The sequence below is a fragment of the Fukomys damarensis genome, unplaced genomic scaffold, assembly GCF_012274545.1.
Source record: "Fukomys damarensis isolate Sample0158 unplaced genomic scaffold, DMR_v1.0_HiC HiC_scaffold_11, whole genome shotgun sequence".
Classification (NCBI taxonomy): Eukaryota; Metazoa; Chordata; class Mammalia; order Rodentia; family Bathyergidae; genus Fukomys; species Fukomys damarensis.
This window is the reverse complement of record NW_022900923.1, coordinates 21853430-21880183: the sequence shown is the minus strand read 5'-3', so window position 1 is coordinate 21880183 and position 26754 is coordinate 21853430. Positions and strand designations below refer to the sequence as shown.

The window sequence follows — 26754 nt, the reverse complement described above, 5'->3', positions numbered from 1 at the left end:
GATTTTCTTTAAATAATTTATACCTAAGTATAAATTAAGATACCAAAGAAAATGCATAATGAACTCCTACAAATGATACACAAGATCAAAATGATAAGACTATTTCTCTTCATATTTCTATTTAGAAAAACAAAACATTTTATATTTTATTATATAAGTACCATAATTTTGTCTTTTTTCCTAAAGCAAATCCATGACCTCAAGTATTCATCATTTATTTTAGAACTTTCTTTATTATACCTAAATGTCTACTATGTTTATTCCTACCTCCTTAACTAAGGATATATTTATCTAACTAGTTTTGGCCAGGTGTGGTGGTGCGTGCCTGTACTCTCAGCACTTGAGAGGCTGAGGCAGGAGGATCACTGAGTTCAAGACCAGCCTGGGCTACATAGTGAGTTCCAGGTCAGTCTCAACTACATAGTGAGACCCTGTCTCAAAAAAACAAAACAAACAAACAAAAAAAACCTCTTGTGTTTAAGCCAAACGTGGTGGTGCATGCCTGTAATCCCATCACTTGAAGACTGAGGCAAGAGGATTACCACGAGTTCCAGGCTAGCTTGGGCTACATAATGAGTTTGAGGCCAGCCTAAACTGCATAGTGAGACCATGATTAAAAAAAAAAAAAACACTTATGTTTATATGTGTACATATATGTGTATATATGAACAGATGTTCGCATTTTCATATAAAACTATGAGGAATTTTAGCCACAACAGAGAATAACAACGGAGAGGTAAGTTTGGGGAACATAATAGAGAGGGACTCTGTTCTTTTGAAGAAAGAAGTTTTTATAAAATTAGATTTTTTTTCCACATTAATATTTTAGTTTTTTGTTTCATTTTAATTATACGCCCATCTTCATTTTGAAATCTTTTAATAGGAAGTATCCCAAACCACTACCAAAGTGACATAAAGAAAAAAAGGTTCTTTTTTCATTCATTTTATCTCTGCAATTAGACTAATTAATAAAAAAAGGGTTTGTTCCATGCAGAAATATACTAAAAAAGAAGGGAAAGGATTTCCTCATTCTACTCAGGGCTAGGCCCAGTTCTGGGCACCATCTTAGATGCTGGACATACAACAACACACCAAGCCAGACCCTTTCCTGGAGGATATATATATTACGCCACTTAGTCCCACAGAAAGAAAGAAGTGGGGATGGGGCGTATTATTTTTCAGAGGCCAGGGTCGGCAGGGGTGTGAGAAATGACATTTGAAGAAGAGGGCAAGCTGGTAGATAGATGAGTAAAGTACCAGAAGGGGAAGAATGTAAAAAGTCTCTGAGGCAGGAATACCCTTGGCAAATTACAGAAAGAGCAAGGATAGAGGATACGCGGTTAAAGCAAGCATAAATTGGGGCCAGGATTCAGCGCAGTGCTTCTGCCTGCCTCACAAGCACAAGGTCCCAGTTCGATCCCCAGTACCAAAAAAATAATAGTAAGAAGAAGAGTTGAGGTCGGAAAACAGGAAGCAGAAGGGAGGGAGGCTAAACCACATAAGGTCTCAGGACTCTGAGCTGTGCTCATGTCTCAGATGCTCTACATTTTACTCAATTTAAAAATAGAAGCCTGGAATCTTGAGATGTGGCAAAGGTATTCAAGCTGTTTCTTTTCTTCACACTCCGGCACCAGTCCATTCCCAAGTAAGAATTGGGTTAGAATGTTGGAATTCTGCTCAATAAATCATTTATTAGGCCAATGTGACCAATATCACACTCATAAAATTATTTTCATACAAAACAGTGCACAATAATACAGCTAAATTAATGAACTATAAACAAGGCTTTAACACAAAGCCAACAAGTGATCTGAAAAGAAGTGCCAAAATAGTAAGAGTTCCAACATTCATAACCCTATTTAGAAAACAGCACTTTTGAGAATGATAAAAATAGAATTTCACCTCTATAAAAAAAAAAGAATTGGGTTAAATGCATGAGAAGCATGAAAAATATATAATGAAAGTTATACAAATACCAGTAAAGCTGCTGAAATTATGTCCTAATATACCCTACTTAAACTGAATAGTCACATTTTCGTGGCACAAGCTCTTATGCCTTGTATTACTTGGCCACAGACAAACATATAGCCTTCTGTATCTAACAAAGAAGAAAGACATTAAATAAATTACCAATGGTACAATAAATCCCACAAAAGGTTAATTCAGATGATAGAACAAAGAGACAGGATGGCCGGGCATAGTGGCCCACGCCTATAATCCCAGCACTCGGGAGGCTGAGGCAGGAGGATCACTGTGAGTTCGAGACCAGCCTGGCCTACACAGTGAGTTCCAGGTCAGTCGCAACTACATAGTGAGACCCTGTCTCAAAAAACAAAACAAAAAAAGAGAAACAGGATGTAAAAGAGAAAAAAACCATAGATATATTGCAATAGTATAAGGGCCAATACAAAGTGTTTTCAAGCATCCTTGAACATTTCTTTTGTACCCATAGGACCCCAGCAGAACATTGCTTGGTATCCTGAGTTTATAAGGTTACTACTCTTTTTTTTCTTGGTTTGTTATTTGTTTATTTGTCTTGAGACGGGGTCTCACTGTGTAGTTCAGGCTGGCCTTGGACACAGTATGTAGCCCAGGCTGACCTTGAACTCTCCCTCCTGCCTCAGCCTCTCAAGTGCTGGGATTACAGGTGTGAGCAGCCATGCCCAGCAAGGTTCCTATTCTAATGAGATTAATTCATATCTTTTTTTTCCTGCAGCAAAATTTATATGTGGGTAGATCAACAATCCAAGGTAACTATTTAAATCTGCCACATTCCTGTATAATAATAAGATCCCTAAAATGTTGGTTTCTTGGTGCCTTTCTCCACTTTTTCTGAGGAATTAGTTTATCAAAGCTGTTGCTACTGGACACCAGGAAAACCTGCTATTGTTAAAGTCATTAAATTTCTTTATACTCTTCTTTTCACAGATCCTAGTAGTGATGACAACAAAGAGTAACTGCTTATTGACATATGCTTGTAATCAGTTCCAGCTTCTCAAGAGGCTGAGGTAAGAGAGGACTGAAGGTTCCAGAACAGTGTGAAAATTTATTAGGAACCTGTCTCAAAGTAACATTTCTAAAAAGGCCTGGGGGTGTAGCTCAATGCCATTGTACTTGCCTAGCATGTGTGAAGCTCTGGGTTCAAACCCCAGTAAAAGGAGGAGGGTGATGACTGCTTATTACTATCACTTCTTTGAGGACTACAGAAAAATACAATCCAAGCAGTCCACTTCTGCCTTTTCTCAAGTTCTTCTATTGTAAGTAGCTGTTGTCAATGAGAACATCAAAAATGTGATCATAGTAAATCTAAGTAATATTTAACACAAGTAGTCTGAAAAGGATGTTGAGGTTACAGGCTTCTGATTTCCTCTCAACTTCATAACATATATATATATTAATATTAATTTCATTAATATGGTCAACAGACCATGGTATTCCCACCACGATGGATGGATGGGAGGAGAAAGGGAAAGGAAGGAATAAAGAAGGAAGAGAAGGAGGAAGGAATGAAGGAAGGAGTTAACTAGAAGCTAGAAAGAAAAGGTGCTTAGATAATCTACTAAAGAGAATTACTATATTTTAGAGCTCAAATAAATTTTATTTTAAAAAAGCAGCTGAATTAGATAACCTTTAAGGTTCAATGAGAATGTTTCTTAGATCAGAAACAGGACTGAAAAACCAAGCAGTCTACATCATGATGGAACTATGCTATTGTTAAGAATTTCTAATGTTATCCTGAGGACAAGTGGAAGTCAATGACCTTTTAAGCACAAGATTTATAAACACATTTGCATCTACAATTTAGAAAGATAATCTTTTTTTTTTTTTTCAATCAGCATCAGGGCAACATCAGAGCATGAGAGTTGGAGCTGTACCTACACAGCTCAAGAGCTGCATGTCTTTACTCCTTCATAAAAACAGTAATTAAAAGGGTTATAATGTCCTCTAATTCACAACAGTAATAGTCTTATCTTACTGAGACATAGTGAGACTAAACGCCTGCTGCATGACTTTGTCCATACTGCACATGCATGTTTATGTCATTCTTAGATAACTGTGGCCCATTATGTGCATGACCCTGAGAGTGAAGTCATGTCTGTAAGTGTCCTCAGACACCCTCAGATGCCCAAGCTTTGAGCATAGGCAGAAGTGGTACCCCACATCTCATCCCCTCAAGGACATATATAATCACATTATTGTTGTCATAATGCAGCTTGTAGCCATCCACTGCGAGGTGGATTTCAAAGATTTTTATCAATGAATATAAATAATCAAGTAACATCAGATCTATTTGTTTTCTTTTTTTTTTTTTTCAGCTTTAATTGAGTTTATTGGTACATTTTAGGGATACAGTACAGTTACATTCATTGTTGGGATCTTGTACCTCTACATGACAAGTCTTGATTCTCATTTTTTCCCCTTACCTCTGCCCTCCCTTCACCCCCTCCTCCCCTCCCCATCTACAAACACTTTATTTTCATCTTTTCATTCTCTCACATTTTTTTCTTTTCCCTTTTTACTCTTCCCCTACCCATCCTACCTTCCCTACACCTTTAGCTCCTTTCTTCCCATTTCTCAATGTCAGTAATCTTATTAGAATCTTATGCATTGTTGCAGATTATTTATACCAGGGAAACTATTCGGTATTTACACATGTGTGACTTATTTATTTCACTTAGGAGTATATCTTCAATATGTATCCATTTTCCTATGAATGAATCTATTTTCTCGTTCTTTATGGCTGAGTAATATTCCATTTTATAGAAAAACCACAACTTCTTTATCCAGTTTCCAACGGATGGGCAAATAGGCTGTTTCCAAGATTTAGCTATTACAAACTGTGCTGCTATAAACATGGGTGCACATACTTCTCTGTGATATGATTCTTTTGGTTCTCTTGGAAAGATACCCAGCAGAGGGATGGCTGGGTCAAATGGAACCTCCAGTCCAAGCTCTTTGAGGTATCTCCATATTGATTTCCATAGTGGTTGCACCAGTCTGCACTCCCACCAACAATGGAGAAGGGTTCCTTTCTCCCCACAACCCCGCCAACATTTGTTATTGTGTGATTTCTTGATAGCAGCCATTCTTTGTGGGGTGAGGTGGAATCTCAGTGTTGTTTTCATCTGCATCTCTCTAATGACCAGTGATGTGGAACATTTTTTCAAATATTTTCTTGCTGCTTTTACTTCTTTGTCTGAGAAATGTCTGTTCATTTCGGATGCCCATTTTTGAATCGGGTCTTTATATTTGTTTTCTAACAACCATCAGTACATTTTCTGGTAAACAACTTAACCTAAGTTGTCTTAACTGCTCCCTAACATGTAACATGTAATCACTCCTTGAGTGTAGTCAAAAACATTTTCCAAAGGGTTTACCTAAAGTTCTTTGCCAGGCAGGCCTCTATAATAGTGGTTTTCTGTCTCTTGGATAGTTTTCTGGATAGTTTTCCTTAGTTGTCAACTAGGAGACAGTTCTCAATATTGAGGGAAGTCAAATCATGTCCTTCTATTGGTATTCATATCATCTGTTCATTTCCTTGCCTGCTACTGGCCCATCCCCGGCCAAGAAACTTTTCCAGACCAGGCTTTTAGATCGCCTTCCAATTATTTCAGTGGAACCTCCAAAATGATACAGGGGAAAAATATGTATCTCCCAACCTGCTAGATGTCACATATGCTGAGCTCATATTTCCCAGAGTTGAAGAATGAATTCTAACAAATAATGAAGTTTAAGAGTAGGAAAAGTTGGGGGGAATGGGACTGGGGAATAGGAATAGCTCCCCAGACAATGGAGGGGTCCCAAATGGGTTGCCTAAAAGATAATGCCACTTTTTAAAAAAAAGTTTCCAACAAAAAAGTTGGATTTAAAATGAGAAAAGGTCATTTATGAATAAAATAACCCTTTCAAAGGTATAGAGACATAAAAATTATAAAGTAGGCTGAGAAAAACACAAAGGAAACTAATCAGTATGTAACATTTTCAGCTTCTCAAATATTTAAGTTACTTTATCACAATTTATTAAAAACAAATTTAGGGTGCGGATTTAGCTCAGTGCTTCTGGTGCCTGCCTCACAAGGGGCAAGGGCCTGAGTTCGATCGCTGGTACCAAAAAAAAAAAAAACAAGTTTAAAGAAAATTATGCTCCAGCTCCACAAATCACGTGGCAGTCACATGTTAATAGGTCCTCTTACTAAGCTATGAATTGTTTGTTTCTGTGACTCACTGCTGGCTCTGCAGAAAACCTTTCAACCCCACAATAACATGGAACCAGAAATCTGACCTTTCTAGGCAGAACTAATAACGCAATGAAATTATCTTAAAGATATTTAGGTCTTATTCTAAACTGATTCCTCAGAGAAGCCACCTGACAATACTCTCCTCTTATTGCAGAGCGCTCTTTTCCTTTGTTGCACTTAATATAATTTGAAATTCTACATAGTTCTACCTCTGCTAATAACTTTAAAAACCACATCTTTTTGTTAACCATATATTTAGCACTAAGTACAGCAACTGACAAATGACCTTGTAATCTCCAAATAGCTTTTAAAACCAGCCTGGCACCAAAACTCCTACTCATACTACTGCTGGTTAATTTGATCTTTAGTATAATGTACATAGAAGACAGTTAGTTTTAGAAGTACATAGTTTTGATTTCTTCTAAAAGCTATTAAGGGAAAGGGACTCCAAAATCAATTGCTAATATCAGCTGTTATTTACTGAATGACTGCTTTAAGCTAGATCTGTTAAAAACTTTAATGTATTATTTCTAGTCTCAAAACAATGTTTGAAGTAAACATTATAATTCCTATTTGAAAATGGAAGACCTAGTCTTACAGAAGTCAAGCAAACTTGGGAAGGTTCCTAGCAACATAGTAAAACCAATCCAAGATATCTAGCAAAATGGCAGATGGCTTTCCCATTACAAGGTCAAGGAAATACTCAGTAAACTATAAAAGAAAGAGAAATCCTCAAGGGGCCAAAATGAACAGAGAATCTGCATTCAGAGGAGAAAATATGATCTGGAAGCCTGGAGCCCATGGAGATTTTAGAGGTACCCACTGAGGCTCCAGGATGCCTGCTTATGATATGACACCCATGTGGGTGGCCTGAAGCTTGCTTGGGAGGAGATGGAAATGTTGATACGAGCTCTGTAGAAAAATAACAGCATCAAAGAAAGGCACAATCCTTAAAAGGAGATCAAGAGTGCTGCCTATATGCTGAGGAAAGTATGAAGAAGCCAACTGTCTTCAGTCATGGATGCACAGGAAGAAAAAAAAAATCTGTCAGAAATAGAAATGGACTCTATGTGCATGGAATGGGTCAAGTGTCCATATTTACCCCCCTGGGTACTGGCAAAAAGCCCAAGGCCTCACACACACTAGGTAAGTGCTCTACCACTAAGCTATACCCCCAGCCCCAGAGTCCAGATGTATACTACCCGTGAGCCCCAGGAATCCAAGGAGAAAAACTAACGTAATACTTGGTTTAAAATAATTGAAATCTCTGGGACGTTGGCAGATTTTTGGTCTAATGCAAAAATAATTCTCTAGAGACTGTGTAAAAAAAAAAAAAAAAAAAAAAAAAAAATCCTACTGACAAGGAGCTCACAATAACAAGTGACACATGATGTGAAGAAATGAGCCTCCTCTGTGAACAGAAACCAGCACACACCTGTAGCATTTATTAGGCAACTCAAGGACTGCACATTTGTGATGACCTGTATAATTTTTCATAGAGAATTCTTTGTAGGTTGCTCAGCAGCAAATAAAAATAAAGGACACCCAATTAAACCTGAATTTCAGATAAAAAACAAGTAACTTCTTAAATCTAAATTTTAAAATGTCTCAAATTTTATTAGAAAATATTCACTATATCTAAAATTCAAACTCAACTACTATAATGTGTTTTACCTAACAACTCTAGCCTGTGGAGATAGAGATGCACACAGTAAGACTGACAGACTACCCATTTCCTTGACAATATAGAACAATGAATTCTGAGCGTAAGTTTTAATTACACTGATTACATGTAACCAATACATGATTGTGTCATAAACTACTGGTGCTAAAAGGCGACCTTGGAGACAGCTATCCACTGTTCTTACCTTAAAGATCAGTGGAAGAGGGGCCAGGGATTTAGCTCAGCGGTTCGGTGGCCTGCCTCAAGAACCCGAGTTCCATCCCCAGTACCAAAAAAAAAAAAAAAAAAAAAAAAGATCAGTGGAAGAACAATCAATGAAGAACACCAAATTAAAAAATGATTATGAATACTCCTGACTTGGATTTCTTTTAAAAATTGTTTTTAAAAACCCATGTAAGCCGGGCGTAGTGGCGCATGCCTGTAATCCCAGCACTTGGGAGGCTGAGGCAGGAGGATCGCTCTGAGTTCAAGACCAGCCTGGGCTACGTAGTGAGTTCCAGGTCAGTCTTAACTACATAGTGAGACCCTGTCTCAAAAAAAAAAAAAAAAAACCCAAAAAAAGAAAAATGTAAGAAAAGAAATTAGTATATGAAAAGAAGAAGCAAATCTTATGGCTCTGAACAATGTTCACATACATACCTGTCACCTGAAATAATTTTGTTAGTAAATGTCAACTCATAAAGCAAAGCAATAACAAAAACTATAACCACTTAGAGATCTCGCTTAGCTAAGCAAGTGAAGTTAGCATATGGCTTGTAGCCCCCTCCCTCTGGGAAGCTAAGGAAGGAGGATGGCTAATTTGAGCTATAATTAGTAAGACCCTGTGTCAAAAAACAAAAAACTCAAAGAAGGTGGGAGGAATACAGCTCAGTGCAAAGGCCCTGGGTTCAAACCCATTACCAAAACAAACAAATGAATAGAAAACAACCTCTGGAATAATTTAAGTAAATAAGATCATATAGATAAAGCACTTAGTAAAAATACTGCCTCAGAAAAAGATTCTAAATAGAGTTCCTTTCTCTTTATGTGCCCATATACTCATCTAGAATATTAAGATTATAACAGATTCCTGTCTGGTTTCTTTCTTTTTTGGGGTACCAGGGATCAAACGCGGCCCTCGCAAGGCAGGCACAGGAACCGCGGGGACGAAACTCAGGACCTTGCACTTGGAAAATAGGTGGCAGAACCACTGAGCTAAATCCCCGGCCCACTGCCTGGTTTCATTGCTTCCAAATTGTCTTTATAAATTACCCTGAACTTGGATGTCAGAAATATTACAATTAATAAACAGCAGGGCTGGAGTGTAGCTCAGTGGTAGAGTGCATGTTCAGCACACACAAGGCTTTGGGATTACAGAATAGGGAGGTCATCATTTCAAGCAGGATTGTTTAGAAAACTGTACAGGCAGTAGCAGGATTTGAACTAGAATTTGAAGGCTATATTACACTATTTTATATGGTGAAAGCATGACATTAAGGAAATTCAGGAAGAGCTATATGAAGAAGTGTGTGAAAGTATACATGCTTCACAATCTATAGTAGCCTCAAATTTTCTGGTTTTCTTTCCATTGTGTCCCAATGGAGAGGCCCAAATGTCCCAAATCAAGTGCTATTTCCAAGATACAGGGTAGCTTGCTTCTGCCATACCTTTATTCAGGCCATTACCTCCCATAATAGCAGGGAACACATTTTGCACAATCTACAGCCCTCATTACCAGTTCCGCAATATACGTGATAATGCTGGCTAAATCAAAGTTCATCGTTCCCTCACCTACTTTTCCCTTGCTTAAATTCTTTTCTTTCTCCTTCTAATCCTAATTGACCAAAGGAATTTAATAACTATTCATTAATATATAAAGCAGATAAATTGATTTTTTTTTTAGATGACCTTACAAGTCACTAAATTGCCCCAGCTAGGCCAAACTGGCAATCCTCTTGCCTTTGCCTCCCATAACACTGGGATTACAGACAGCCTTGTACCACCACACCCAGCTCAAAAATTGTCTTTAATTTAAGCTTTGTGCAACGGCAGTATCATAGCCAGTGAGGCTTCTCTGAGGCTCAATTATTTGTTAACTGAAAATTTTTAATTTAATCTCTGAAACATTTCCCCTTTCCCCCCTTTTCCACCATCTCCTCCTCCTCCCCTACACTACTTTCCACTCCACAGACCCTTTTCCCTTTGAGTTTCTTTATGGAAAAATGTTCCTCTCACTTCAGACATTTTTCCCTACTAATGCTCCCTACAGTTTTTGTTGGTGCTTAAGGAAAATAGCTTTGCGCATAATTCACTATGACCTGGACTTATGACATCAACTTGTATTTGGCAATTAGAAACAAAGCCAAACTGCATATTTCTGAGGATAAACAGTTGACAGCTGGCACTTAACTCGTTTTTTTAAATAGAACTTTTAACAATTACTCAAGTTGCACTAAGTCACTGATGATAACTCAGATGGGCATCTCTGAAAATATCAATTTCCTGTCCCATTCTAGCCAGCGTTTTTTGGTTGTTTTTTTAATCTTGGAGAACAACTGAAATTACCCACCAACCTAAGACCGTTTCCAAGTTTTTATGACATTTATTAAAAAAAACAAGAATCCTCACCCAATACACCTCCACAGATGAAACCACTAACCAAATAAGTACCATGATTAATTTTAATAAATGACTCTCTCATTGCCACAAGCGCCTGGGCTCCATATCCAGCAAACACCTGCCCACAGCAGCCAAGCCTATAAACCAGCACCTACACAGTACAAATCCTGATGCTAGATTTTAAAAATACACAGCAATGATAGATGGGGCAGACTCTTCACTGATTTGAAACTTTTCCTTTACAAATAAAGCATAGTAAGATTTTGTGTTCTTGCTGGGAAGGAAAGGAGCAAAAAGGATTTAATAAATAGATACAAAATTAGAAACAAACCTAGATGTCCTGCCTGAATGAGGAATAATTAGTCAAAAAACAATAGTAAAACAATAAAAATGAGAATTATTTATTTCAATCATTAAATTTGTAAGACTGAGTGCTCACTTCAGCAGCACATATATTACACCAAGCCCTTGAAAACAGCTCATGTACCAATATGTTATATATTTTTTTCTTGGCCAAAATTGTAAGTTATTCACTCAGGGAAAGAGAAACTGCCTACTGATAGCCAGATGTGGTAACACATGCCTGTAATCCCAGCACTCTGGGAAGCTGAGGCAGAACTATGAGTTGCAGGCAAGTCTGGGCAACTCAGGGAAACCCTGTCTCAAAATAAAAAATAAAATAGTTCGGGGGATGTAACTTAGTGCGAAGGCTGAGTTCAATCACCAGTACTAGGAGATGGACAGCAGTTACCCAACAATCAAGTTTATTTTACTTTTTTTAGCAAAACAATTATTGTTACAGTTTAGATATACATAATGGTAACATTCATCACAGGGAATTTGTACCAGTACATAATATATCTTCTTTATGTACAAAAGCTTTGTTTCCATTTTTTTGCTTAAATTTTCTTTTTTTCTTGTTCTTTCTTTCCTTTCCTATCAAGTTTAAAGTCTCTTATAACTGAACAACAAAGTACTAGTCAGAGAAGACATCCTCCAGAAATGACCCTGATCACTGCAATTTTGGATGTTCATATAGACGCTCTAATGTAATCAGGAAAAAAATGAATAAAATATAATACACTATTCAGTAGGACTTCAGTAGGAGTCTGAACTCACAGTTTCAAGTATAGCAAATACACCTTCTAAATACACTTTATAAAGCATACAGTATGTGGCTATACTATAGATATCACAAGGACATGAACAGATGAAGGTATTTTAATATCAAACAAATAGGTTCTCATAATATTTCTAGTAACATAATTTCTGGACTCTAAAAGTGCTGTATTTCAAACAATTACATTACATCAAAGGGAAAATGATATGGCCTTGGCCTTGGAAGATAACTGAAAAACTAGCTCTGATAATAACAAAGACACTGATATCAAAGTGAAAATAATCTTATATTCATTTTTATGTAATGTTTCTAACTTCTTAAATTTAAATAATTTGAAGTAAAAGCATATGTGCATGCACAAATACATATAATTAAACTTATAACTAAAACAGGTCTATTCCATCTGTATCACGGGATATTTACATATTCAGGTTGGTTAATTTTGGAAGTGATCTCATTGGAAAAAAAGGAGAGCAGCCTTGGATTTGAAGGCAATTTACAGTTGGACACATCTAAGTATTATATTATAATTTTTTTTTTTTTTAAGTATCCTGGGCCAGGGATTTAGCTCAGTGGTTCCACTGCCTGCCTTAAAAGTGCAAGGACCCAAGTTCAATCCCCGGTACCAAAAAATTAAAATTAAAAAATTAAAAAAGTATCCTTTGCTGGGTATGGTGGTATATGTCTATAATCCTAGCACTCTGCAAGGCTGAATAGTGTCACAACTTCAAGCCCAGCCTGAGCAAGTGAGCAACTTAGAAGACTCTGTCTCATAATAAAAAAGGCTGAGAATATAGTTCAATGTGCTGGGAATACAGCTCAGTGTGAAGGCCCTGGGTTCAATAAGCTTCCCAAAGGTATTCTTTTTCCTACAGAATTTCTTAAAGGTATGATCAATTATGACATGTAGAACTTTTGGGGTTGGTTTTTTTTAAAAATAGTTTCTATTTCTCTGACAGAGAACCTACTTCTGGAGTCAGAGCTGGCTTTTACTGGAAGCCTATCTACTATGAATCATGATAAAATCTTTTATAAAGCATTAATACATACAATTTTGTCAGCCATTAACACAGTTCACTAACATCAAGATTTGCCAGTAAAAGCCAACAAATGACAGTGAAGGATGAGATAGGAGAGATAAGGGCAAAGTTTGTTCTGAAACAGGATGAGAAACTGGCAGTATTCTTATTTTCTTGTACCCTAGCAAGGTAATGTCAACTGATGAGAAAGGTAGACAATCTTTAAAACAATTTAACATTAATATTTTTGTTTGTTTGTTTGTTTGGTACCAGGGATTGAACTCGGGTCTTTGCGCTTGCAAGGCAGGCCACCAAACCACTGAGCTAAATCCCCCGCCCAACATTAACATTTTTTTTTAAAGTGACTAAACAAAGCTCTTTACCTAAAACTCTACATCTATGTTTCTGAAACAGGAAGTTACTTACCTCTGCTTCTGCTGTCAATTGTCTTTTCTTTGCTATCAACTGTTTTATGTCAATTCGACCTAAGAAAAGGAAAAAAGCAAGCTTTAAGTTAACAGATACAGATATCTATTAGCATTATTTAAATCATTAAGTTAGAAAACAAGCAAATACAAAATGATTGTGTAAATTATAGTACAACCACAAAACATGACAAAAACCTTAAAAATAATGCAAAGGCAAAATAAGAACAAGGGAATTTACACACAAAAATACTAAGAAAAAAGAACAAAACTATAAACATACTGTATTAACATAAAACTGTTAATTACGTGATTCTATAAACCCAATTCTGATAGTAAAAGAATCTAGATTCCCTAAGTAGACCCTACAATAGAGTACTAAGACACTGAGTAAAATATTAAAACTACAATACATTTTAAGCTTATTGCCAAGCTGGTAAAAATCTATATAGGCAAAGAAATAAATGATACTAGAACCCTGGGGGTACGTGAAAAATGTATGAATTCTTGACAAATGCTTGAAACCCTAAGTTTTACACTGACAGCCACACAAGGACTGAATGGTGTGCAGGATACATTACTTCACAGAATGGTAAAGTCTGGGACCTGTCTAAACTTGAGAAATCTAACAGTATACCATCTAAAAGTAAGAACTCCTAAGGCTACACCCTTGGTAGACAGGATAAAAACAACAGAAGGGAACAGTAAGAAACGAGTATGTCTCTACTTGATGCTGTTCAGATGGGAAAAAGATGACTCCCAAGAACTTATAACCCCCCTCCCTTACAAGATTTTGCAACTTAAATTCACATTATCTGTGTGGTCTGAATAACTTCAAGAAGTGTTTTAGGGGCTGGAGATTTAGCTCAGTGGTTCCACCACCTGCCTCACAAACACAAAGACCCAAGTTCGATCCCTGGTACCAAAAAAAAAAGTGTATTTATTTTAAAGTAAACCCATATTATATTGTGTCCTCAGATTATGGGGAAATGCAGTTCCTCCTGGAAGATTATAATATCAAAAAAGGCCTTAAAGAATTTCTTTCAACACATACATTTTCAAGAAAAAAGGATAATCATGAAATATACCAGGAAACAAGACAATGTAAATGAGAAACAGCAAAAACCAAAGCCAAGGGACTCAAATTTAAAAAATTAAAGACATGATGGTTTTTATAGGAAATAAGAAACGTTTAAGGAATAAAAAGAACCAAATATTTTTCAAAACAAAAAAACCCCTGAAATTCCAAGCTCAGTGGATGATTAAACACACACCTCAAGTGGAAATTTAGATTTATTTTGTAATCTAAAATATAGAGCAGAGAAATAGTGATGGAAAATACTAGCGATTAAAAGACATGGAAGAGATACCACCAAGTGGCCAATAGGAGCCAGGAGCCAACAGGAGCCAGGAGCCAACAGGACTGTGCGGGAGATGGATAGTGACAAGTCCACAACAGATTATCTCTGATTTAGAAAGTCTGCAGATTCTCCTAGGGTGAAGTCACTATGTTATACAGTTTTACGAGGAATATGAATGATCACAAAAACACAATGGTTCAAAAAAAGGCTCAGAGAATAAGATATAAAAATCACCAATGTGCCAAGAATCATAAAAAATGCCATACCTCAGTCAGGAAAAATTTCAAAAGATGCCAAAGGATTATGCCCAAAAATATGAGCTCAACAGCTTTGTAATATCTATAGTAAATCAATGCTGGCATTAAAAACTGACATAAAAAAAGAACTAAATAAAAAGAAAGATGTCCAATCTGCACTCACTGGAAGACAACATTGTTAAGACGGCAATACTTCTCAATGTAATCTACAGATTCAAAGCAATCCTCATCAAAATTTCACTTGATTTCTTTGCAGGAATGGGCAAAAAAATTAATTCTCAAATTCATATGGAAATTCTAGGGACACAAACAGCCAGAAAAATCTTGAAAAAGCGGGAAGACACTGCAATTTTAAAGATAATGGGATAGAATTAAGAGTCCAGAAATAATGACGTTATCAATTGATTTTTCAAAAGGGTGCCAAAACAATTAAGGAAAGAGGTAGTCTTTTCAACAAATGGTAATAGGACATTTAGACAGAATAAAAATGGACTGTGAACTTGCACCAATGTAGAAACTTAATTTAAAAAGGTAAAATATCTACAAACTATAAGAGCTTACAACTGCATTTGGGGAGGAGGTACCAGGAATCAAACTCAGGCCCTTGTGCTTGCAAGTCAAGCAGCGGAACCATGAGACAAATCCCCAGTCCTAAAACAGCATTTTTGAAATGTAGTTTCTTATTTGAAATGCTAGAAACCAGAACTATTTCAGATTTTAGAATTTCTTGGATTTGGGAACATTTGCATAGATTCTACTGGATAAGGTTGAGAATAACTAATACAAAATTCAGATTGTAGAGATGCTTGTCTGTATAAATTTCCTAGAAGTAGAAGCATAAATCTTTATGGCCTTGGACTAGACACTGGCTTCCTAGATAAAGAACCAAAAGCAAAAGCAGGATAGAAAAAAACAGATAAAGTGGATTCCATAAAAATTTAAGTCATTTTTGTACTGCAAAGGATACCACACCAAGAAAAGAAAAATAGCAGAGAGTAAGAAAATAATGTGCAAATCTGATCAGAAGTTTGGATCCAGAATGTATAAAATAATTCAACAATAAAAAGAGGCAAAATCCAATTTAAGTATATTTACACCCAATTCTTATCTTAAAACTAATCTTCAAAAACAAAAAAATACTTTTTACAGAAAATTTTAAAATCCAACCCACTCCCCCAAAACACAAATAAAATTACCCACTATCTTATATTAATAGTATCTGCTAACTATCATTTGCCTTTTTACTTTGTTAAATACATTTCTATAAAAAAGATTCATGCACACTGTTCTGTAACTTGTTTTTTTCACTTAATATCTTTCCATGTCATTACATACTTTTCTACATTATTTTTATTGCCCTATTATTGTTTTTCTATGGCTGAAACATATTGGATATTTTTACTAGTTTTACCATTTCATAAAGTGTCATCTGGGAAGACGTAAGACTATGAAAAGCACGAAAATGTATCTGACCAAAACTGTCTACTAAAGAGACAACAGTTGATGTAATAATGGGTAAGAATTTTCCAGAACTGTTGAAAGACAAAAATAAAGACTGAGGTCAAGAATTCTAAAGAGAATAAATAAGTATTTACTTAGATATATTACAGTAAAACTGTGTAACGTGGTTTTACTGTTTTGGGGTTTTTGTTTGTTTTGCTTTTTTGGCCATATTAGGAATTGAACACAGGGAGCACTGAGCTACATCCTCACCCTTAATCCCCCCTTTTAAAGACAGAGACTTGATTAATTGCCATAGCTGGCCTCACGTTTGCAGTCTTCCTGTCTCAGCCTCCCAAGCAGCTAGGATTATAGGTCTGTGGCATTGCAATCAGCAAAACAAAAACAAAACCTATTAAAAGCCATCAGAGAGGGCTGGGGATTTAGCTCAGTGGTCCCGCCACCTGCTTTGCAAGTCCAAGGACCCAAGTTCGATTCCAGGTACCATAAATAAATAAATACATAAATGCCATCAGAGGGCTGGGGGTTTAGCCCAGTGGCACAGTGCCTTCCTGGAAGTGCAAGGTCCTGAGTTCAATTCCCATACCTAAATATTTTTTGAAATTAAGAAAAAAATAAAAGCCATCAGAAAAATATCAGCTACAAAATAACTGCAATTACACAGGCAGCTAACTTAATCCAACAAAAACCAGCAAATACTAGAATATCTTGAAATGTCAAGATGGGTAGAAGTTAATTTTTTAAAAAAGAAATTAGAGCCAGGGATTTGGATCAGTGGTACCGCCACCTGCCTAAATTTGATCCCTGGCACCACCAAAAAATAAATAAATAAATAAATAAATAAAAAGCTCTTGTTTTAACAAGTTTTGAAGATCTTTTTAAAATTGCACACTTTACCACCTTAAAAAAAAAGCAGAGTAAACCTCACGTTCTAATCTTTAAGGAAAATGAAAGTGATAAGGCACTATGTGTACTGTACTATTTAGTGATGTTTCCCTTCCAGTGTGAGCTGAAATGTGGAGTCATCAAACATGTACTACATACAAGACCAGTTCCAAGGAGTTAGTTACACTTTTCAATCAGGCTGGTTCTTCAATGATTTTCACCAAATCTCTTTCCTGTACTAATCCTGTGCTTTTATTATTTATCAAATCCACTGACAAAGTTACCCATGAGAGAAAGGCAAAAAATAACCAAGCTCATTAGAATGGCAATAGTTATTCATTCAATTTATACACTCACTCATTAAATAAAAACCCAGTAAATGAAGGGCACTAGGTTATTTTCTCAGGAGAAATGCACAAACGGAAGCTTATAATTCACAAAAAGGCTATGGGGTATAAGCAGAGCTGGCGGTTGGGGAGAGCTTCTGCAAAGGAAGTCAATATTTGAGCTCAAGGGCTGGGATAGAACTCCACGGTACAGTGCTTACCTAATAGGCACAAGGTCCTAGGTTCTAGGTTTGATCTCCAGCATCACAAAAGAAAATATAAATTAGAGCTAAGGCTCAAGTAATATAGAAAAATTATAGCGAACATATGTTAGAAAGACTTTTCCAGGAAAAAACAAGTAACATGAAGCCATATGGAGTTTGTTGAGACTTGAACCTAGGTCAAATGCTTCTAAATGCAAAGCTTTCAATGCTTTACAATATTTAAAGCTTGTGTCTAGGTCAGCTTTTATCTACTTACCAATTACATTCTAGATCAGAGCTTTCCAATAGAAATATAATCTATTTTATAATATTACATTTTCATCCAGGTTTACAAAACTGTAATCCCAGCCCTTGGGAGGCTGATGCAAGAGGATAAGCCAGCCTGGGATACATAATGAGTTCAAGGCCAGCCTGAACTATATAGCAAGATGCCCTCCCCCCTTTTTTTTAATGGTACCAGGGATGAAACTTAGGACCTTGCTCTTGCAAAGCAGGCACAGCACCACAGAGCTAAATCCCCACCAACCCCATTTTTTTTTAAATTCTGGGAGCCATATTAAAAAGTAAAAAGAAACAGGAACAAGGAAGTCTTTGAAATCTGATGTGTACAATTACAGTGCTTCTTCAGATTAGCACATTCTGACCATACTAAACAGTGTATTTCTACTAGCTACCATATTGTACATTGTAGTTCTAGACCAAGGATCAATAAATTTTTTTCTGTAACAGGCCAGGCAGTATTTTGTTTTGCAGTACTGGGGATCAAACTGAGGACATTGTGTTTGTGAGGCAGGCACAGTAGTGTTTTGCTTTTTGAGACAGGGTCTCACTAGGTAGAGTTCAGGATGGCCTTAACTTTCAACAGTTTTCCTACTTCTCAGCCTCCCAAGTGCTGGGATTACAGGTGTGCATTACCATGCCCCACTTCAATTTTAAACTAAAGGAACCTAGGGCTAGGGATTTAGCTCAGTGGTTCCACCGCCTGATTCGTAAGTGCAAGGTCCCGAGTTCGATCCCTAGCACAAAAGAAAAAAATTTTTTTAAATAAACTAAAGGAACCTCCTTGTGTTTGCCTACTCTGTACGAGATTTTGGAATTCACTCTAACTCTGACTGGCACATAAAAATGAGGAGTATTAACAGACATTAATTTTTATAATGTAACATGGACATAAAGAATAGTCTTGGCTGCTTTCCCAACAAGGGAGGTGATTCACCAAATTTCCTGGACACGAAGGGCTAAGAATGTAGCTCAATGATAGAGTACATGCTGAGCACATGTGAGGCCCTGAGTGCAACCTCTACAACACACACACACACACACACACACACACACAAACAGGCACGAGTGGGTGGAGTATTGTCAGCCAAAATACAGCACTGTAAGGATGACCCACTCAAGCTCATTAGCTATGAAAAATTTAAAGAGTAGGGCTGGGGATTTAGTTGAGTAGTTCTGCTTCCTGCTTTGCAAGCGCAAGGTCCCTGTGTTCAATCCCCAGTACCACCACCACCAAAAAAAAAAAAAACCAAAACAACACTATAGAAAATTTAAAGAGTAATGTTCTACAAATGCATAAGCAGAACGTAAGAAAGCAACAAAGGATGATATGGGATTACAGGATGGATACTATAATCAGGAAAACTGTTGCTATCCTCTTTGAACCCAGAGAAAAGAACTTGAAGAGAAATACTGGACAGGAGTGATGGAACCCAATGATAAAAGTACTCACCTTACTTTCCTCTCCATCATTAGAATTCCTGCCCTCAACTGGCCAACACTACCAGAAACCACAAAGGGCAGGGAAGCTTACTGATATAGTCCATAACGTCAGCCGCCTAAGGCAAAAAACAGAGTAGAATAGTGGAGAGGCAAAAGGAAGACAGCATAGCATGGCTGAAAACGCAGTTCTGGCCAGTGAGACAAGAGGTCTGTTGTAAGAATTTCTAGACAAAGTTTCATTGCTCCAAAAAGAAAAATAGAATAGTTTTTCTTCCTCAGATGAAAATTCTTTTGATTTACCACTTTCCTTATCCAGCCTGGACTTACTAACCTGTCATCATTTCTATCCTTTCCTAAATACATCCCCTATTTCCTGGACCCACCACATGCCAACATTAGCTATCCACTTCTGCTAATTCTACATTGTCATGTACTCAGACTTTGTTTGTTTTGTTTTTTGAAACAGAGTCTCACTATGTAATTAAGGCTGGCCTCAAACTCATTATGTAGCCCAAACTGGTCTTGAACTAAAGGAATTCTCCAAGTACTGGGACTACAGGTGTGTGCCACCATACCCAGCCTGCAGAAAAAATTACTAGGCCCACTCCAAACTGTCACGTCTCAACCAGGCCTTAAAAGATGCAATCTTTTTCTACAAGCTTTGTGACCAATTTCTGCAACATTCCTCACAACAGTGTTTCAAAACCTTTTCAAGTCCCAGCCTTACCAAGCAACTTTATTTTTGATACCAAATCCTTAAACGAATCTGTGTGTGTGTGTGTGTGTGTGTGGTGATGGTGGTGGTGGTGGTGGTGGTTTGTTTGTTTGTTGAGACAGGCTCTTGCGTAGTTGAGTCTGGCCTTGAATTCACTTATGTAGCCCAGGCTGGCCTCAAACTCACAGCGATCCTCCTGCTTCATCCTGGCATGTGCTAGGATTACAGGTGTGCACCACCACGCCTAGCTAAATATCCTTTTTTTTTTTTGACAGGGTCTCACTATATAGTTGAGACTGACCTGGGACTCACTATGTAGCCCAGGCTGTAAATATCCTCTTTCTTAATGTCCACTATCTTTAATCACCTTCTCCAGTGTACCTATGTCAGAGGAAAGGGTGGCTTATCTTTTTCAAGATTAACTCTTTTAAATTACTGTCTTAATCCTTCTCATATCTTTAAGAAGTCAGTCAAAAAGGGTTTTTTGTTGTTGTTGTTGTTGTTATTGTTTGAGACAAGGACTCCTATGTAGTTCAGGCTGACCCTGAACTCACTATATAGCCCAGGCTGGTCTCAACTCATGACAATCCTCCTGCCTCAGCCTCCTGAATGCTCTGATTACAGGTGTGTACCTCCCCATTTGGCCTTTCACTGAGTCTTTTATATTGTCAGTATTTACATTTATCTACTTCCTTTAAAAACTGTGATTCTGAAAGGATGAAATATAGGGCCAGGTGTAGTGGCTCACACCTGTAAAAGAATCACCCAGAGTTCAAGGCCCACCTGGGCTACATAGTATAGTGAGTTCAGAGCCAGCCTGAACTACAAGTAGAGACTCTGTCTCAACAAACAAAATTATGAGATGAATAACATCAGTGGTACTCAAAATAAAATCTGTGATTCTGTTAACAGTTGTCAAGTTTTAAACACTTAATATTTAAAAAAGAGGTAATGGAACATTAAACCTATCATTTAATAAAATTTAGTATTGGGGTAAGAATAAACTTTTTAAAAATAGAACATTAAAAGTTTTACAATGATGCCGGGGATTTAGCTCAGTGGTTCCACTGCCTGCCTCACAAGCACAAGGACCCAAGTTCGATTCCCAGTACCCAAAAAAAAAAAAGTTATACAATAAGGCCGGGGATTTAGCTCAGTGGTTCTGCCACCTGCTTCACAAGTGCAAGGTCCCAAATTCAATCCCCAGTGAGGAAAAAAAAAGTTACACAATATCTTTGTTACAAAGATAACAGCAAATTACAAAAAGCTGAAGTTTAGGGAATAAAAATGTAAAACAATGGCTCCATATGACCCCCATGACACCACAATCCTCTATGTTCTCCTTTAATATATATAAAATGTCCTGTAACTTGGGTGTGGTGATGCACACCTGTAATCCCAACACTCAGGAGGCTGAGGCAGGAGGATCAGAGAACAGTGTGGGGTACATGAGTTCAAGGCCACCCTGAATTACAAAGAGAGATCCTGTCTCAAAAAAGAAAACAAAACAGTCCTGCAAAAATGTTTTATATGTCCTGATTTCGCTTTCTCACTAGCCATTCATTCCCAACCTGCAACTCTGCTCTGAGGTCATTATGGTTTCCAAATTGCTAAACCTTCATCTTTAAACTTGCTACAAAGTTTAACATATATAAAGTACATATTTGAGGTGAAAGATATGGCCATAACCCTGATCTGATCTGTACACTGTACCCCATAAATACGTACAATTATCCTATCAATAAAAATATATTTAAAAAATAAAGTATATATCAACCAACTTATTTAATCTTTATAACCCCATGAAAAAAAATCAAGATAGTTGGTCTCATTTCTATCTCAAAAATAAACTGAGATTCAAAAAAATTAAATATTTTGCACACTGTCACACTGACCACTAACTGAGACTAAGGAAACGTGTCTTTTTTTCTGCTTTTTTGTAACTTTATTTTTTTTACATAATATATCTTAATTATTTTTCCCCTATACTCTTCCCCTCCCCCCAACCTTTTTTTCTTTTTTGTTTTTTAACTGGAAGTCCATGTCTTCTGACCCCTTAGTCATGTAGCATTAAAAAAAATCAAGGCAGGCCTACTTACTGTAACTATCTCCCTAAAAACAACTAAGAAATACTAAGCAGTAACTAATAATCATTTCAAGTTTCATTCTTTTAACAAATGTTTTCTTTGTCTATTTGCAGCAGGTACAGAATTAGCTAATGCAGAGGCGCTAACTGGGCAGGACCTTATTACGTAAAAACACCCAAATTCATTTGAAAATCCTGATTATTTGCTAAAACACTCACTGACCATGTCTTGAAGTACCTGTAGCCCAGCTATCCCTTGTTCTTCATGAAGAGATAAAAATAATGTGAAAGAGGCATTTGAAAGGCATGTATGTTCACAGGATGGCTGGGCTTAGGAATTCCTTGAGAGTCAGTCTTTTGTCTTTTTTAAAAGGAGAAAACAAGACAATAGAATCCATCTGTCACCTTTTAATACTTCACTGACCTCAAAAGCCCTACAAAATTCTCAACTAGTCACAACTATACTACTGGATAGAAATGGAATCTGAACTAGAAATAAAAGTAAATTATAAATATTCATTAGAGAAATAGATTTACAGTGGACCCTTGATTTATGAACTCAAATTGTTCCCTCCGGCTGGTTGTAACTCAAGTTTGTCAACTGAAGGCTCAGGCTCCTCTACACAGAACTTCAAAGTTTCTTTCCTGTACAAAGGCAGATCTCAAGTGTCCTTAGAGAGACACTGACCCAGGATTTCTCAATCAACCCAGTACACGAAAAGATGTGATGTTCCCTCCAAAACTCTTTTAAGGTTTAAATCTGTAACTGAGACCATCTAGAAACACAAGCAGCTGGCATTCAGGTCATAACTCAAGACTTTGTTTGCAAATTAAAACTAAAAGTCTAGTCGTTACTCAAGCTGTTTGGGTATCAGGTTGGTTGTAACTCGAGGGTCCACTATATCTATGCATTTACTTACTTCTGCCATACCTGGGACCAACCCTAAGCCCAAATGGAGATTTAATAAACACAGTAAAACAACTTGTTAGCTGGGGCTGGGGATGTAGCTAAGCAGCACAATGCCTTCCTGGCAAGCACAAGGTCCTGATCCCCTGTACCAAAAAACACACACAAAAAAATAAAATAACTGGATAGCCATTTTGGAAGACTATTAAAATTAGACCCCCAATTTATTATTCAAAATAAGTTTCAAATGGACCAAGTATTTGAAAACATCATAAAAGTAAATAAATTCATCCTGTTCCTTTATCATAATGTTGGATGATTTCTAAGCACAACAAAAAAAACCTAAAAGCAATAAAATAATATCTGATCACACAAAATTCAATATGGCAAAGCATACATACATAAGCAAAGTCAAAATGCAAATAGCTAGTTAGAAATCATAGTATATGATAAAGGATTAACTTTCTTAATACAGAAAAATTTTTTAAAAATTAAAACATTCACCAGATAGGGAACAAAAATGAGCAAAAGATATGAAGAGGACTTTTAAAGTGAAAAGACACAGTCAAGGGGCTGAGGATTAAACTCATTGACAGTGCGCCTGCCTCACAGGCACAAGGTCCTGAGTTTAATCCCCAGTACCAGAAAAAACACCCCACAATCATGCCGAGCCTATAATTCCAGCACTTGGGAGGCTGAGGCAGAAGGATCCCTTCAAATTCCAGGCCAGCCTGGTCTACATAGTGAGCTCAAGGCCAGCCTGAACTAAACAGTGAAATCCTGCCTAAAAAAAATTAAAAAAAAAACAAAAACATCAATGAAAACATGGTCAATAAATACCTGATTAAAGCTCCCTCATTGTTTTTTGGAATAAATATGCAATGATACATTGCTTTTCACCCATCAAATTAGCAAAGATTTTTGTTTTTAATTTATAAGCTGTACTACCAAGAGTGAGGTGAAATAGCATAATGAATGGGAATATAAATTGGTATAACATTTTTGGAAGGAAATTTGGTAATATCTAAATTTGAAATGCAAAAATACTTTAGGGGCTGGGGATTTAGCTCAGTGGTTTCAGAGCCTGCCTTGCAAGCACAAGGTCCCGAGTTTGATCCCTGGTACCAAAAAAATAAAAAATGAGTAAGTAAATAAATTTTTAAAAATTAAAAAAAAAAAACACCTTTGCGCATTAATCTCACCTTTAAGAATGTACTCTGCAGATACCTTAGCACAAGGAAGCAGAGATACTATTTCAGAGTGATCTCTGTAGTACTATTTGTAATACTGAAATCCTAAATGTCCATCTGTAAGGGACAAATATATCAAGAATTTTTGGAGGAAAAAAAAAGCATTTGTGTAACTGAAATATCAGATATTTAAAAGAATTACACTTATTTGTATCAAATAAAAAGATCTTCAGATTTATTACGTATATAAAACACAAATGTAAGAGAGATCTGAAATATGATTTATATGTAGAAACTATGAATAAGATGCTTGAGGAAAGTACCATGCTGTATGACTTTCTACAGTGTCTGAATTTTCAGTGTGTATATAATTCCTTTGAATTAAAACAATTATATTTCAGCAATTTTTTCCACTTTTTTTTTTTTAAACAGGGTCTCACTATGTAGCCTTGAACTCATAGAGATCTTCTTGCCTCAGCATTCTGAGCTGGACTTACAGGTGTGTGCCACCATGCCCGCTCCTTTCAGCAATTTTTTAAAATGAAATTAAACCATCTTATATTTCTTGAGCAAGGATTAATGAAAGAAGAAACAGTCCTGAAGTACTTGGCATAAGAACAACAAAGAATTTAAAGGTTATCATGGGCAATCTACAAAAGCAATAAATGGACAGAACAATCAAAATTGGTCTATAATCAATCTTTAAAAAGCTGTATACACTTGTTGGATGTGATGGCATAGGCTGTAATCCCAGCACTCAGGAGACTGAGGCAGGAGGAGTGCCACGCATTTGAGGCCAGCATGGGATACATAGTGAGTTCAAGGTCAGTTTGAACTACATAGCAAGATTGTGTCTCAAATCTTTCCCATAAAAAAAAAAAGCTATATACAGAATTTGATTCTATATCACAATTATCTAAGAACTATATGATTCAACTCAAGTTAATTTTGATTTTTCTTTTATCATCACACCTGTATCAACTGGGCTGCACCTATACCTAATAAGATAATCAGCCTAATTACCATCAAACTTTTACATCATCATATTGTTTGCAATCAAGAGCCAGATGGGCATGGTGACACACACCTCTGATTTCAGTATTTTGGAGGCTAAGGCAAGAAGAGGACTGCCATGTATTTGAGGCCAGAATGGGCTACACTGTGAGTTCAAGGCTAGCCTGAAATACACAGCAAGGCCCTGTCACTAAAAAAATCAGGAGTCAATTTCTGGTAGAAAAACTAGAAACTTTCATGTAGATTACAATTGTCAGTTAACATTTAGCAGAGAACTCTAATGCTACATCTGGATCTAGAAAAATGAGTTGGCAGCATTATCCACGAGAATATAATATATTAAGAAACATTGCCAGATGTCGCAAGCCGCGACGTCAGGATCCTGCCAGCAGGTCCTAAACCTGAAAGGACGAGGACAGAGAGACGGGAGGCACCTTTCTTCTCATGTTCCTTGCTTGCTTGCTTGCTTTATTGCTTGCTTTATTACAGAACCTCTTCCTTTTATACTCTCCAGCTGCATGGGAGCGAGGGATGCACAGGAGCGAGTACCGCTCACACATTCCAGAGGGAAACAATAACAACCATTATGGGTTACATCTGCTACCAGCTGAACTCGCCCATGGCTATGGGCGAGAGCACGTCCGTGCCAGCGAGGTGACTCAAAGTTCAATCATGGCTAGGCCTGTGTCAAGGCTCACCATAATGGCTCGCCATAGCCAGATACTAAAAAAAAATTGTTTTCATATTTGCTATCCTTTGTTTTTGTTTTAGTACCGGGGATTGAACTCGGGTCCTTGCACTTGCAAGGCAGGCCACCGAACAGCTGAGCTAAATCCCTGGCCCTAGCCTTCGTTTTTCACAAGCACTGACAAGCTGTAGGATTTGCCCAAAGCCATCCAGTATGTAAGCACTATATCCTGAATTCCACCTGCCAAAGGTTGGGTTGTGTATAATTTAACAAAAGAGACACGTCTGAGAATGAAAGGGGACACCACCCATACAAAGAATGTTGACTGCCAGGTGTGGTGGCACATGCTCATAGTACCAGCACTCAGGAGGCTGACGCAGGAAGATCTCTGTGAGTTCCAGGCAAGCCTGGACTACAAAGTAAGTTCAAGGTCAGCCTGAACTACACAGTGAGACCCTGTCTCCAAAAACAAAACAACAAAAAAAATTTAAGTAAAGAACTATATTGAAATTATAAACAAGTATGGGGAAAATAATGAGAACCAAGATCTGTCATGTAAGGGTACAAGATCCCAATGATGAATGTTAACTGTACTGTGTACTTAAAGAGTACCACTAAACTCAGTAAGATAAAAAAGAAAAAATATAAAAACAAAACAATTACACTGGGCAAAGATTAAAAACTGAGGCCAGACTAAGCAAATTAGGACAGATAATCATCCTTCCCATAAACTGAGTTAAAAATCAGATTAAAATTCTGAGAATTGGGCTGGGGATTTAGCTCAGTGGTTTGGTGGCCTGCCTTGCAAGCACAAGGACCCAAGTTCAATCCCC

General features: G+C 37.0%; 1 protein-coding gene across 1 annotated transcript in view; it reads right to left on the bottom strand.

The window, feature by feature from the left end:
• Soat1 (sterol O-acyltransferase 1) overlaps positions 1–26754 on the bottom strand; it is a 52499-nt gene that overhangs the window by 23451 nt on the left and 2294 nt on the right. Inside the window, exon 2 of the mRNA XM_033762120.1 lies at positions 13087–13145. Coding sequence (XP_033618011.1) covers positions 13087–13145 — 59 coding nt within the window. The remainder of the gene's footprint in view (positions 1–13086; positions 13146–26754) is intronic.